The sequence below is a fragment of the Miniopterus schreibersii genome (genome assembly GCF_964146895.1).
Source record: "Miniopterus schreibersii genome assembly, chromosome: 9".
Lineage (NCBI taxonomy): Eukaryota > Metazoa > Chordata > Mammalia > Chiroptera > Miniopteridae > Miniopterus > Miniopterus schreibersii.
The window spans coordinates 7312336-7327670 of NC_138118.1; the positions used below are offsets into that span (position 1 = coordinate 7312336).

Below are 15335 nucleotides of genomic sequence, written 5' to 3' on the forward strand. Positions count from 1 at the left end.
ATAGGAAACCCTAAAGACTCCACCAAAAAACTACTAGATCTAATAAGTAAAGTCAGCAAAATAGCAGGATACAAAATTAATATCCAGAAGTTGGTGGCATTTTTAAAAAATATATCTTTATTGATTTCAGAGAGAGGAAAGGAGAAGGAGAGAGATAGAAACATCAGTGATGAGAGTCATTGATTGGCTGCCTCCTGCACACCCCCGACTAGGGATCAAGCCCGCAACCCGGGCATGTGCCCCGACCGGGAATCGAACCCTGATTGTCTGGATCCTAGGTCAACGCTCAACTGCTTAGTCACGGCCGGCTGGGCTGGTGGCATTTTTATACACCAATAATAAACTATCAGGAAGAGAAACTAAGCAAACAATCCCATTTACTATTGCAACAGCAACAACAAAAAAAAAATACCTTGGAATAAACTTAACCAAGGAGGTAAAAGACCTGTACTCAGAAAACTATAGGACACTAAAGAAAGAAGTAGAGGAAGATACAAGAAGTGGAAGCAGCCCGGCCGTGCATAGATTAGAATAATTAACATCATTAAAATGCCCATACTACCCAAAGCAATCTATAGATTCAATGCAATTCCTATTAAAATACCAATGGCATATTTCACAGATCTAGAACAAATATTCCAAAAATTTATATGAAACCAAAAAAGACCCCAAATAGCTGCAGCAACCTTGAGAAAGAAGAACAGAATTGGAGGGATCATAATACTGGATATCAAACTATACTACAAAGCCATTGTAATCAAAACAGCCTGGTACTGGCACAAGAACAGGCATATAGATCAATGGAATGGAACAGTGAGCCCAGAAATCAACCCAAGACTTTATGGTCAATTAATATTTGACAGAGGAGGCAACAGCATACAATGGAGTAAAGACAGTCTCTTCAATAAAGGGTGTTGGGAAAATTGGAGAGGTACATGCAAAAAAATTAATCTAGACCTTCAACTTACACCATACACAAGAATAAACTCGAAATGGATAAAAAACTTAAAAGTCATGAAACCATAAAAATTCTAGAAGAAAACATAGGCAATAAAATCTCAGAAATCTTGTGTAGCAATATTTTCTACCGATATATGTCCTAGGGCAAGGGAAACAAAGGGAAAAAAGCTTCTGCACAGCAAAGGAAACCATCAACAAAATGCAAAGGGAACCCACTGTATGGAAGAACATATTTGCCAAGGATACATCTGATAAGGGGTTATTTTCCAAAATATATAAGGAACTTATACAACTCAACAGCAGGAAGAAAAACAATCCAATTTTTAAAATGGGCAACGGGCCTGAATAGACACTTCTCTAAAGAAGACATACAGATGGCCAAGAGACATATGAGAAAATGCCCAACATCACTAATCATCAGAGAGATGCAAATTAAAACCACAATGAGGTATCACCTCACACCTGTCAGAATGGCTACCAATAAATCCACAAACAACAAGTGCTGGCATGGAAGTGGAGAAAAGGGAACCCTAGGGCACTGCTGGTGGGAATGTAAATAGGTGTAGCCACTGTGAAAAGCAGTATGGAGTTTCCTCAAAAAATTAAAAAAGGAACTGTTTTTTGACCAATGTTCCCACTGCTGGGAATATAGCCTAAGCAACCCAAAACACCTATCAGAAAGAATATATGCACCCCACTGTTCATAGCAGCATTGTTTACAATAGCTAAGACCTGGAAACAGCCCAAGTGCCCATTAGTAGATGAGTGGATAAAAAAGCTGTGGGACATCTACATAATGGAATACTACGAGGCTATAAAAAATGAACTCTTACCCTTTGAGACAACATGGGTGGACCTGGAGAATATTATGCTAAGTGAAATAAGCCAATCAGAGAAATACAAATATTACCTGAGCTCACTTATATGTAGGATCGAATGAACAAAATAAACTAACAAAAAAATAGGTCCATAGGCATGGATGCTTAGAACAGACTGACAGATCTCCGGGGGGGGGGGGGAGGAGGGGGGGGCGGAGGCTGGGAAGAGATTAACAAAAGAGATTAACAAACTTTTATGCATAGCCCACGGACACCGACAATAGTGTGGTGAAGACCTGGGGTGGGGGTGGGGGTGGAGGGGAGCAAAGGGAAGGAAATGAGGGGCATCTGTTATAGTGTTAATAAAAAATAAATTTTTAAAAAATAATACTGAAGAGTCACCATCCTCATATGGCAAAGGGTCTAGAAGGTGAGTGGCTGGGGAAGAGAGGAGACTGAGCAGAGCTGTATGACAGTGAATGGAGCGACTGTGACACATGAGGACCTGCTCACTAATATCAGTGACTTCAGATGGATTTCTTTACCTAAAATTTTTATTTTGACATAATTTCAGATTTTGAAACAATGTGGCAAGGGGAAGTACAAATAATTTCCAGATACCGTTCACCCAGAATCCCTATTTGTTAAGATTTTACTGCATTTTCTTTCCACTGTATTTCAAGGAGATTCAGATGCAGAGAAGAGATTAATCTGGGTTGAGGTGTTCTGTTTTCCAAATTCTCGTAAGAATGTTCCCCTGTATTAGAATCCCTCTGGCAGGAGCCTTCCTCTCGCAAAGGTTATAGACTTCCTTCCCCTCCTTGCCCCACCCTCTCCCTTTGCCAAGAACACAGAAGGGGAAGAAGTTTTCACTTGGGATGCTGCCAAGACGGAGGCACTGTGTGAAGGAGGAAGGAAGTTGTCTGAGCAGAACAAGCATATTCTCAGGAGAAGGGGCCTCTGCCCACCACACCAAGCACACGACCACCGGGAAGATCCCCCCCGCAAACCAGCCCAGCCTTTCAAGGGGAGAGCAGGTAAATCTATGTGTCTGTCCTCTCTGCACAGATTATTGGCTCTTCCCCAGTGCTGAGACCTTCAGGGACACCTGTCCTATCTGTCAGCTCCTGGCACAGTCTTCTAAAGACTGAGGTTTCTGATAGCCGGAGTCAGCATGATCAAGATGACTGACTAAGGTGCTGGGGAGCAAGAATCATTTCAAGGCTAAGGGTTTTCAAGGTCTAGGAAAGTAATTAGTTCATGGGACAGAAGTTAGGAGGCCACAATGGAAGCAGGACTGAGGCCCAGCGCTGAGGGATGGGTGAAGGAGAGGCAGCATGCCAAGATCAAAGCTCCCAACCAGCACAAGATCCCATCTGTCTTCTGGGCCTATGCTGGGTCTCCTCCTTGTACCTGTCAATGGAATGCCTGCCTTCCAAGCCCCGCTCCCAAGGGCTCTCTGAGAGAGACGTTGGCATCATCCTAGTGGAAAGAAGCTCCCAGACACTGATGGGGGTACTGTGCTCTAATCCCCACAGGCCTCCCCATCTCATCATCATGAACTGGTGCATGATCATCTCTGGGCTAATCGTAGTGGTGCTTAAAGTTGTCGGGATGACCTTATTTCTGCTTCACTGTGAGTATCTGAGCAACCTCTTACCCCAGCTCCATGTTGACTTGTTCTTGGACTCTTTTCTCAGAAGGCGGGGTTAAATGTATAGGTGAACTGCCCAAGTCTTTCCACCTGAGAGCAACTGACTCTCACACCCTTCTCACGTCCCAAAACACACCATGGGCCAGGTTACTTGGTCTACCTTGGAGATGTAGAATTGACTTAGATCCCCACACAAAGCTTCTGCCCTAGAGTATTGGTTGGGTAATCTGAGCTGAAATACTCAGTAGTGCTTGTTATTGTTGCTAAAATGCCAAAATTCAGCTGCAGTTCATCCTAATACTAGGCTGTATTAGAGCTGCAAAGTAAGATAAGGGGATTTTATGGAGGGAGGAATTTCCTTCTGTGTCCATAGAAACTTATTCATCCAAATGCTTAGAAAGAAAAGCCTCCTATCAAGGGATTTTACTGCCATTGCAGCAAGTAGAATCATCTCCAGCCCCAGAGCCAGTAGGGAAAGTGAGGAAGGACACATGATTAGGAGGCAGGAGTTGAGTAAAAGGTGTCTTCATGACCTAACCTGAAGGTGCAATTCCTATCACATCAAAGAGCAGGAGGACAATCCGAATGCGAATAAGTGAACAGAGTCACGAAAGACATATCCACGTCTTTGCTGGCCTGAGTCAGAGAGTTCTATATTTCCCTGCAATAGTCACGGTGCCCTAGCAGCCCCCATGGGGATGTTTGTTTGTTGCATTCATCCCGCAATTGGGGCTGAGCCAATAGCTGATTTTCTTTGCAGTTCCGCAGATTTTTGGCAAAAGTAATAACAGCTTCAGTCCAGAGGAGAGCTATGGAACAGGTAACGTGCGTGACAATAATCCCCTCCCCACCTGGTTCTGATGTGCTGAATTCTCCTTAAAGACCTTTCTCAAGGACTCTTCCCATGAAATTCTTTCACAGGAAGTGTCCATAAAGATCTGCTCATTTATAAGATATACAAGTCCGAGGGATCTAATGGTGACTACAGTGAACAATACTGTATTCTATACTTGCAAGTTGTTGAAAGAGTAGATCTTAAATGTTCTTACTGCAAAAAAGAAAAGTAATTCTGTGAAGTGATGGAAGTGTGAGCTAACCTTATTGTGGTGATAAATTTTGCAGTATCTATGTGCATCTAATCACCACACTGTACACCTTAAACTTACACAGTGTTATATGTCATTTTATCTCAGTAACGCTGAAAAATAATATAAAATAAATGCAGCACAGCCAGAAAAAAAATCTTCTAATTAGTTCCCTTCCCTTTATAGTTGGGAAACCAAGACTAGACTTGGTGAGATGTCTGGTCCTCGGTTTCCCTTCTGGGTCTGAGGAGGATTAGTATGGAATCACTGTGATGAAATGTGAAAGTACTTGATAAACTCTGACATTTTGTACACCTAAAGGAATTGTTACAGAAAAGTTCGTTCCCACAAAAATATTTTACTCAGCGTATTTTTGTGTGTCAAGCACAATACCAGACAAACCACAGAAAGAAAATAAAAACAGGAGACTTTAGTCAACTATAGAGCTATGGGGGTTAAGAGATGGGTGAGGCACAGCTCTCCCTACTAAACCCACCTCCACTTAAAGCTGTTCCGAGGCCCCCTCTCACTTCCTCTTAAGACACTTACTACTATGTATGCCTTTAGGACAATTACAATTTCCTGTTTGTCTTTGTACCAACCGAGACACTCAGTACACTGAGCTACATGGAGGAAATGCTCATGAAATATTTATGGAGTTCTGTTCAGTTATGATCCCCAACAGTTTCTCTTGAAAACCAGGTGATTATATCTCACAAAGAGCCTTTGAACTGGAGACTTAAATAAAAAGTGAATGCTAACTTGCATGTTTTATTAACATAATTGCAAGTAGCTAACGTGATGTCTGGGTCATCTAAAGTGGTCTTCAACCACAATGGACAGATAATTGGGCCATTGAGGATAAGTTTTACCACCTCTGAAGCCACTGCACCTGCCTGCTCAGAGAGTCAGTGTTCCCAGGCAACATGAGGCCTCATGGAGACCTATCAATTCCCCTATCTATATTTAAAGAAATATTTGACTCTTTTCTGTCCATAGGAAGTTTCTGGAATGTTCATGTGCCTTCTTGTCTGCCAGTAGGCCCTGGTCCTGAAACATGCTCCATTTAGCCACAGTCTTTAGAGCTGATGAGTGCTGATCAGGGAAGGGTCCAAAAGTTGCTAGTCATGAGATTTCATAGAGGGTTTGAGGCACCAAAATTGGGGAGAGCAGCAGAGATACTGTGTGAAGCCTGGAGGGGGAAGTGGTCCAAATAGCTCTTCAGGGATAACAGCATCAAAGATAAATGTGAGAAGGGAGTGAGAGGTTTCCTTCTGATACTAAATTCATCCATTCCTCTTCCTTTCTCCTGCTCTTTCAGCATTTCAAACTTACTGCCACACACACACACACACACACACACACACACACACACACACACAAGGCATGAACTAGAACTTTGGGGTGCTGGGCATGACAAATAATGTTCCTAGTTAGATAGAAGGTTCCAAGAAAGAAAATATCTGAAAAATTCTAGCACAGAGTGACCAGGAACCCCATGTCACCTCCACTGTCCAGAGACAAATAGTCACAGAGACTGGGAGCTGCTCCGATGTTTGTGTGTTACATTCATCACATGCTTACCCTAAGGTTTTCTTTTCCTCTCAGTCCCACAGATTTTCGGGAACAATAATGAGAGCTTCATGCCCACAGAGAGCTCTGGAACAGGTAAAGAGCATGGGTACACCCTCCTCTCCACCCTCAGGTTCTTATGTACTGATTTCTTAAAGACTTTTTACATTGCTCCCTTTCTTATGAAGCTTTTTTGCTCAAAGGGACCCATAAAGACCTTCTCATTCATTCCCTTCGTGTTATAGACAGGGAAATGGAGACTAGCTGGGTGAAATTTCTTCCTGGATTGAGGATGACTTGTATAAATGAAACTGTTATAAAGAAACCCACGTCCCACTGTCATGACTCAGTTCCAGGGCTCACACCCACCACCACTAATCTCATATCCTCTTTTCTCGGATTTCCTTAGTCTGCCCCACCAGGTGGGATTTTCATCAAGGAAGATGTTTTTTCTTGTCCTCCTCTGAAATGTCTTGGAACAAAAGCAGGGAGAGCTGCGAAGCAGAAGGATCGACTTTGGCCATCGTCAACATGCCAGAGAAACTGGTGAGGGCATGAGGAGGGCACAAGAACCCAGCCCCCCCTGACACCAGCCTCAGTGGGAGCAGGGGGTGGGGCAACCTGGCTGGTGCATCCGGGGCGAGGCGGGCGGTGGAGAGGTGGCTGGCTGGGAGCTCATGCTCCTTGTTCTGAACCTGGAGATGGGAGGCTCTTCGGAGCAGCAACGAGGTGTGCTCCTCAGGTCCATGTGAGCCAGTGAAATCCACTCTGTGGTTTCTCCCATGAGGCACAGCAGCAGACTGCTATCCTGGGGATGGGCCAGGACACTTAAAGTCCAGGGAATTACCGAGTGACCTGATGTGAATAAAAGTTGTGAAGAACTACAGAATACTTCAAAGATGTGAGCTGTTAATATATCATCCAGCCTGCCTCATTAATAAGGAAGATGCTAATTAACAAAATGAGTAAAATAAACACAAAGAATTAGGTCATAGAATTGGGATTGCAGTATACAATTATGACACTAAAAATAGCTAACACTATGCAAAAAGCTTTGTTTTCTTATCTCCTTCTATACTCATAACAATTCTGAGGAGGTGTTATTATCTGTAATTTATACATGAGGAAACTAGGGCACAGAAAAGTAATTTGGCCAAGGTCACACACCTACCAAGGGACAGCACATGGAATTGAGATCTAACTCCAAAGCCCCACTCTACATAATTTTAGACGCTAATATATTTTAGTTTATAGTTGTCTCTCCTTCAAATCCTAAGCATTTACTGAGTTCTAGACATTGTGCTACATACAGTAATCTTGCCTCCCTCCTCTATTCCTTCACTCTTCTTCTAAAAAGTCCTCCTGCGATTGAGAAGAATTTGTAAGAGGGTCTCCTGTGAATCTTGGATGTAGATGTCCAACAAAGAGCTAAGAGCCCCAGTGGGAAGGAAAGATACTTTATGAGCAAGAGAGTGGGGAGAAAAGAAAAAAAAAGAGAAGAGTGGAATGGGACAGAAAGTCAATAGCCTCTTTTTCACTAACCAACCCTTAAGTTTTGGTGCATCTCAAGTGGCATTCTTGGCATTCTCTACCACTGTACTCCATGCTAACCCCAGAAGAAGTTCATCACACCAGTGGTTTGCTGATGACCCTCAAATCTGTATCTCCAGCTCTGCCTCCTCCAGCTCAGCCTTCCCCAGCTCAGCCTTCTCCAGCTCAGCCTTCCCCAGCTCAACCTTCTCCAGCTCAGCCTTCCCCAGCTAGCCTTCTGCAGACCAGACAGTATATCAAATCCCCCTTTGATGTTTCAAAACCATCGCAAACTCACCATATTCAAACCGAGTCCATTATACTTTACCCCATCTGCTCCTCCTCTTGGCTTCCAAATCCTTGAGGGGAATCATGTCACCCAAGATCAAATGCTGACAGTTTTCTGGGACTTGACCTTCTCTCTTCTCTCCTAAGTTAGTTTCTAACCAAATCCTTTCCTACCTATCCCTACAGCAAATAATTCACCTCCCATCTGGATTTCTTCAAAATTCTAACTCCTCTCTTTGCCCCTCGTTTGGACCCGTCTTACCTATCCTCCACAGAACTGATATAATAAAATCTCTAAGGCTCTAAGCTGTCCATGCCATGTGCCCAATTAAATAGGATAAAGCCCAGTTTCCCCAGCATGACATACAGTTCAGCCTCTACTTCTGTCAATCCACCTCCCTTCTACCTCTGCACCAACCACACTGAACACCTTCTAATTCCTCAAATGCTCCAGGCTGCTTTGCAGTTTGCTACGATCTCATGCTCCTTCTTCCAGAAAGTTGAATCCTGACCCATGCCCTTGCCTGACAAGCAGCTATCTCCCCAAATTCATCTCAAGTATCACCTCATCTACAGTCTTTCTGGAAAACCCCAAATCCATATGGAATGATCACTTCCTCTTTCTGCCCATGCCAGAGCTAGTGCATATTTCCTGGGACACCTCACTATGCTGGCGGACTCAACTATCTTGTCTTATTAGAACTGTGGACCTTCAACTGTGGCATGACTGAGGTTTTAGAAATGGTGCTGAATCTATGCATCTCTTACTAGAAACATGACATAAGTACAATATTTTGAATAAAATTCAGACAGCTTCATAGATCCCCTTGGAAACTATCCATGGCTTCCAGCAAAGGGGTTAAGGGTTAAGAACCCCTGTTTTACACCATGGGTCAGCAAATTTTTCTTAAAGAGCCAGGTAGTATATATTTTATGCTTTTCAGGTCATAAGGTCTCTGTCACACTACTTAATGCTGCCATTGTATCCTGAAAGCAGCCATAGATAATATGTTAAAAGAAAGAAAAAAGAGCCTGGGTGTGTTCCAATAAAACCTTATTTACAAAAATGGGTTACAGTCTGGATTTTGTGCACTGGCTATAGATTGCCAACCCCTTCTTTAGATAATAATTTCTTCAAGGGAAACAAATTTATTCCCATATCCCCAGCATTGTACAACACCTGGCATGTAATAAGCACTCGGACATTTGTTAAATGAGTAAATTGGATAATTAATTTTTTAAAATAATGAAATTAGATATTTCCAGGAAGGATGTCATTGAGAAAAGATGAATAAGGGCAACGGCCATGGGGATGGAGAGAATAGCCAAGTGGACTCGGATATCCACTGATGGTGGGAAATATGTGAAAGGTACAGAAGAGGCCAGGAGTTCCCAGACTTCGGGCTGGGGTGATTTGTTGTTCATTAATTTAAAGCAGAAACTACAATGTCTTGGATTAGTGTCAAGCTAGGAAATACTCAATAAGCACTGATTATTTCTCATGAACTATCTGCTTTAGCCATACATTTTAAATATCCCTGTTCTCTCTTGCCAAGCACTCAAGGAATTCTCTTGACCAAACCTCATTCAGAATGTAAAATTTCTGACAATGAAAACAATCTTATGCAGAGAGAATCAAATAAAGGTGTATGTGAAATTATCCTTTTTGAGATGGTATAGTATCCAACCTCTTCATTTTCAATCACCTGGGAATGTATTAGAAATCAAAATCCTTGGTGCCCTACAGCAGAGCTACTGAATCAGAGCCCAACAGCCTGTGTTAGAACAAGATCTCCTGGTGGTCCTGATGCTCTGTGGAAACTGAAGATTACTTCTTTAGGGTTTATGTCAAGTGCCAGCAACAGCCAGTCCCAGAGACCCCTACCAGAAACTCCTTGTTCCCAGAATCAGATACGGTATAAGCATGGGCCCACTGGCACAAGGGAAGCAAGAGCAAAGAACTTTCTGTTTAACTGTTTATTTTCTGTAATTTCTAGAAGTTTCTCCAGGACATAACTGGAGCTGAGAAGTATTTTATTGGCTTACTATACCAACCAGCAGAGAAAAGGTGGCGTTGGATCAACAACTCTGTTTTCAATGGCAAGTAGGTGAACATCGCACATTTTCCTAGGGATCTTTGTTTGCCTCAAACATCCAGACCTGAGATTCAGTGGGTTTGTCCTGGGATAGCACAAAAGCTGAGACCTAGCTCTCTGTTCTTCCAACCCATCTATTCCCAGATACACTTTTTTTTTTTTTTTACTATGGGATATATCAAACATTTCTAAGTAGAGAGAAGAGTATTCATGCAACAAATTATTTTGTTCAAATTAGGATCCAAACAAACCCACATACATACCATTTGTTTGATATATCCCATAAGTCTCTTTTAACCCATAGATCACATTTTATTACTAAGTTCTTACAAGTTCCCAAGATGTGGCTTCTTCATCTAAAGAAAGATAAAGCTGTGAACTTGAACTTCCAAGAGCTATCTCCTACCTGTCATTCCATGGACATAGCACTGGTGGAGAACATGACATTGCTAGTGTAGGTCTGAAGAGGCTGAGTCAGACAGAAAGCCAGGCAGCTCCCCAGCCTGTAGCTGGGCTTTCCACAGGGGAGAGGAAATTAATATTCACTGTCAACTAAGCACCAGGCCCTTTACACACATCATTCCTGCAGTATTCTCAATGATACTATAGCAAAAGCTTTTAATCCCCACTGAACAGACAGTTGGATGGAAGGTGAGCGACCTAGAATTGTGTTGAATGTAACCAAGCTCTGAACTGATGGAGTCACAGTTTGATCCCACGTCCACTTGACCTCAAAGCTCTTGGTCTTTCCATGAAACCAGATTCTCCAGTCAGACTGAAAGGGCCTGGATGACAGGAAAAGAGGTGGGAGAACGCCAATGAAGTATCTCTTTCCTAAAGCCACCAGCTGCCCAGGAGGAGAAAACAAGTCTCTCTCTCCTCTCAGGTCTCCTGCTGTGCTCACAATACCTTGAGTACTAAAACATTATTTCTGGGAGGAAATGGAACAGATGACCCATGAGATGTTTCTGACCAAGCACAGAGTGAGTCAGTCCAAGACTATGAATCCATAAAGGTTCACATGAGAGTTGACAGGAAAGGGTCAGTTTAGAGATGGATTGGGGGTACGAGGGGGACTGGAATCAGACAAAGGCAGGGCTGAAATGCTGGGCCTTAACCACACTATCTTTTCCCATCCAGTGTTACCAATCAGCGCCAGAATTTCAACTGTGTCACCATAGGCCTAACAAAGACATTCGACGCTGCATCATGTGACACAGCGTACCGCTGGATCTGTGAAAAGCGTGCCAAATAATCAAGTTCTCTGTGGTCTCTGTCAAGAACAAGCATATTTATGAAGACAGCAAAAGAGAATATTGACAATTGGGAATGATCCTGGAAACACAGAACATCAGATTACTGCCCCAGTCTTCCTCGGGTTACTGGCATAGCTCCCTAACCAATCCTCCAGGCTAATGCACTGGCCCCTCCCAGATATACCTGCATGTACACAACCGAGGCAAACTCCCCCTCTGAGCCAGTGATTCCTCAAGACCCCATGTCCTGTGAGATTCACACCTGGGATTCTTTTGGGATCCAAATAGGTCATATAGCCGATGGCCCCTTCATCCATCCATAAACTGGAAGAGGCCCTGGCTTGTTTGGGGAAATGAGCTGCTGTATCCCTTTGGGGGACTGGATATCAGCCATCCCCAGGGAACAGGGTCAGTTTTGCGGAAGAAACCAGTTGGTATAAAGTCAGGTATGTTTCTAGAATTGAGCACTTCTCACTGATCAACAGTGTTGAGCCTGTTGCCAGGGTCTGTTTGATCCTAAGAGCACATGACCATACTACCAGGGAGAAACTGCAGACTGAGCAGGTGTGAACCTTATTTAGAGAGTAACAAGGGTGGAAAATGGATGAACTCGGCTTCTGTGACCTCGTCTCTGTTCCCAGAGGCCCCTGTCCACGTGCCCTCCCCTCGCCCCTGCCCCAGGTGGGATCGCGCCGGCCCTCCTCAATCTGAACTCAGGCCAGGCTTGGGGAAGGGCTTCTGGAGCCAAGGTTGGAGCAGAGAGAGCATTGTGCCAGGAAATGAGGAAGATGTCTGATCAGGCCAGCAATCTGCTAGGAAACCCCCTTTAAGACAACCCAATAGCCAAGCTGACCAAGCTGACTGAGTCTCTGTCCTTCAACAAAGCCCTAACTCTTAGACTTAAGCTAAAAATTTTCTTGCTCTTGGCCTGAATCTCCATTTTAACAGATTCTGATTATCTGATCATATTTGTTGAGTATATTTTAACAAACTGGGATAGTCTCTTGGTCCCCAGTGGTCAAAACATAGTCCTCTTTGCAGCTCTGGAGAGAACCTGCTGCCAGACACAGCCTACTGATCCAAAGATGCCACAGCCTTACACTGGTTGGCATCACACTGACCCTGGACTGCTCCAGCTGGTCAAGGAATAGAAAAGGGGGAGGGATGTTCAATGACACACTGAGTGGAGGCAAGGAGTGGGCATATAAGACAAAGGGAACACTGGCAACAAATAGGAATCAGGCAGGAGGAAATAAAGAGTTCATTTGGCCAGGCGGGAAAGAAGGCAAGGAGGTAGAAAAGTTATGGGGTATCCTGTCTGTTCTTTGTTCTCGCAAAATGACATCGGCTACAGACCCTCCTCAGAGCATGGAAAAGAGCAAAGAGATGCATGTGGGTTGTCAGTAGTGAGAATTAAACTATAGGAGAGACTTACAAAATTAATGGAAATTCTAGTCACCTGAGTAAAACAGTTACCACTTATGTCTAATAACCAAGTGCCGCAATGATTGTGTCTGTCATTAGATGGATGTCTAATTAAATTGTCAGTTTTATTTTTATTACACCACTGAGCTCCATCCCAGTATTCCTAGGCTTCGTAATTTTTGGTTAATTAGTACGCCACTTGTTCATGATTTTTAAAAATGAGATAATACATTAGGTGTTAGAATTTGCTTGAAGGAGACTGGCAGATGCAATTTGTGTTTGGGGCAGAGTGGATGCTGGAATTGAGCGAGTCTGGTGGTGTTAGCAAAGAGCAGTGCCGCAGCTGAGGAGGAGAGGGGATGGGTTTGTGGTAAAGAAAAGAACAAGCAGAACCCTAACCTAAGGTAAGCCCCAGAATTCAGACATCGGAGAAAACCGCAACTGTCTGTTTTGAGAAGGGAGAGCTGCGGTTGCCACATTTCCTGTGCTACGGCAGGAGAGATTGCGAACTTTTAGAGGCCGGAAGTGTAGACATCTAGCGATTTCCCTAGAAGACAGACAGCTCGAATTTCCCCCAAGATAAGGAGGGGCTCCGAGTCAGTTCTAAAAGAGGCTGGCTGGGCTGGGGTGTGGGCGGGGAGTATATAGGAAATATATGGACTATGGTTTAAGTTTATTACTGGAGGTCTGGGGTGGTCAGATACTTAGAAGGATAGAAAAATGTGACCTTATAAGGGTAGCAGTGATGTCATTTTAATTTTTTTATTATATATATTTTTAATCCTCAACTGAAGATATGTTTGTTGACTTTAGAGGTGGGGGAGAGAGAGAGAAAGACAGAGAGGGAAACATTGATGTGAGAGAAAAACATTGATCGGTTGCCTCCCACATGAACTCCAACTGGGGATCGAACCCACCCACAATCTAGGTATGTGCCCTGACAAGGAGTCGAACCCACAACCTTTCTGGTATACAGGACAATGCTCCAACCAACTAAGCCACCCAGCCAGGGCTGTGGTTTGGTTTTTTAAAAAGCAGTGGAAATCTATTAAACCATTGGATTAGAGTTTTTACTTTGTTTCCAATATGCTATGTGAATCTGTATAGATCTCTTACGCTTTCTGTGCCTTAATTTACTTACTTATATAATGGGGCAGTAATACCCCTCTCACAAAATTCTTGCATATAATAAATAAGACCCCCACTATGTATCTCAATGGCAATAAACAAGAGGGGAAGCCCTTAGTGGAAGATTCGAAGTTGAGACTTTTATCTTAGCATTGGCTCTTCAATTTGCTTGTTCATTCTCCTGATAGTGTTTTTTGATGCACAAAAGATTTTAATCTTGATAAAGTCCAATTTATCTATTTTTCCTTTTGTTGCCTGTGCTTTCGGTGTTATATCCATTAAATCACTGCCCAAGCCAGTTCCCCTATGTTCTCTTCTAAGAGGTTTATAGTTTCAGCTCTTATATCTAGATCTTTTTATATGGTATAAGGTAAGAATCCAAATTCATTCTTTAGCATGTGGATATCCAGTTTCTCCAGGTGCTGGATTTATAAACTCTTAGACTCGAAAATAAACGTTCTATCCAAGTTTTTCCTTCTTGAACCTAATTATAAGCACGCGTCTAGATTATGGAAGCAACAGACTATAACAATCAAAGAAAATTACAACATGTCACGTTACCCATTTTTAGACATATATGATCTTACACTTCTGGATTGAAGTGAGGCATTGTAATAGATTGTGTCATTGTTCACAAATTCACTGTCCCTCCCTGCAGGAGGGGAATCCTTTCCTATCCTACCCACAGCAGGCTTGGCCTTGTCGCTTGCTTTGGCCAATGAAACTTGACCACAACTTACCACAGTCTATCCCCTCCCCCCATCAGAGGCTGCCCCGTTAGCATGGACAATATTGAAGACCGTAAGGAGCAGAGGGACAACTGACCCATAGTAGACAAGAATGAGAACAGAATAAACATTCGCTGTTGTGAGCTACAAAGATCTTTGAGGTTGTTGGTTATCATAACATAACCGAGACATTCCTGCCATGAAGATACGCAGTTAGCAGTGCGCAAATTAGCAGTGCAGGCTAGTTAGCACAGTGGTTAAGAAGATGAACCCTGAAACCAGACTGCCTAGATTTGGATCCTGGGCCACCACCTACTAACAATGTGACCTCGGGCAAGTCTCTTCCTGTCTCTGTGCCACGTTAATGTTCTTCTTAAGCTCCCAGCTTTTCTGTTAAGCACTAAAAATATTTCGATGAACAGGACCCTCCACTTACCAAACATCTTCCAGTTAGAGAACTATCTGGATGTCAATAAGCAGGTACTCCTGTGTAGCAGAAGAAATAAATACATAGATTCATAAATTTTAAAAGGGTGAGAGGCTGAATTACTACAGCCTTAAGACACAAAAGAAATGCAATTATTTTATTTTTTAGGCAATACACACATGATTACACCAATAATAAGAACATATTAAAAGGCATGCAGTGAACAGTCTGGCTCCCTTCCCCATTCTCTCTGCCCATCCCCCCACCACAATCCCACAGGCAACCACCTATTCATTTCCTAGCATGCTGTTAACAAGCAAATATAAATATGAATATGCGGCGGGTCCTCATCATTTTGTTATAACGTT

General features: G+C 43.1%; 1 protein-coding gene across 2 annotated transcripts; it reads left to right on the forward strand.

The window, feature by feature from the left end:
• Window positions 1-2675: 2675 nt before the first annotated feature.
• CLEC5A (C-type lectin domain containing 5A) lies at window positions 2676-14053 on the forward strand. Of its 2 annotated transcripts, XM_081147150.1 has the most exons (7): window positions 2710-2815; window positions 3317-3414; window positions 4193-4252; window positions 6126-6185; window positions 6499-6635; window positions 9905-10011; window positions 11144-14053. In XM_081147150.1, the coding sequence occupies exons 2-7, from the start codon at window positions 3336-3338 to the stop codon at window positions 11256-11258; spliced, it is 558 nt and encodes a 185-aa protein (XP_081003276.1). In that variant the 5' UTR covers window positions 2710-2815; window positions 3317-3335; the 3' UTR covers window positions 11259-14053. The 2 variants fall into 2 exon arrangements, with proteins under 2 accessions (XP_081003277.1, XP_081003276.1); XM_081147151.1 differs by lacking the exon at window positions 4193-4252 and having other exon boundaries at window positions 2676-2815; window positions 11144-14050.
• The last annotated feature ends 1282 nt before the right edge of the window (window positions 14054-15335 follow it).

Bases quoted from the DNA above. Each gene is read 5' to 3' on its own strand.
- CLEC5A (XM_081147150.1), top strand. From the start codon at position 3,336: ATGAACTGGTGCATGATCATCTCTGGGCTAATCGTAGTGGTGCTTAAA. The intron at 6,636-9,904 runs GTGAGGGCATGA...TGTAATTTCTAG, and splicing joins TCAACATGCCAGAGAAACTG to AAGTTTCTCCAGGACATAAC. The intron at 10,012-11,143 runs GTAGGTGAACAT...TTTCCCATCCAG, and splicing joins AACTCTGTTTTCAATGGCAA to TGTTACCAATCAGCGCCAGA.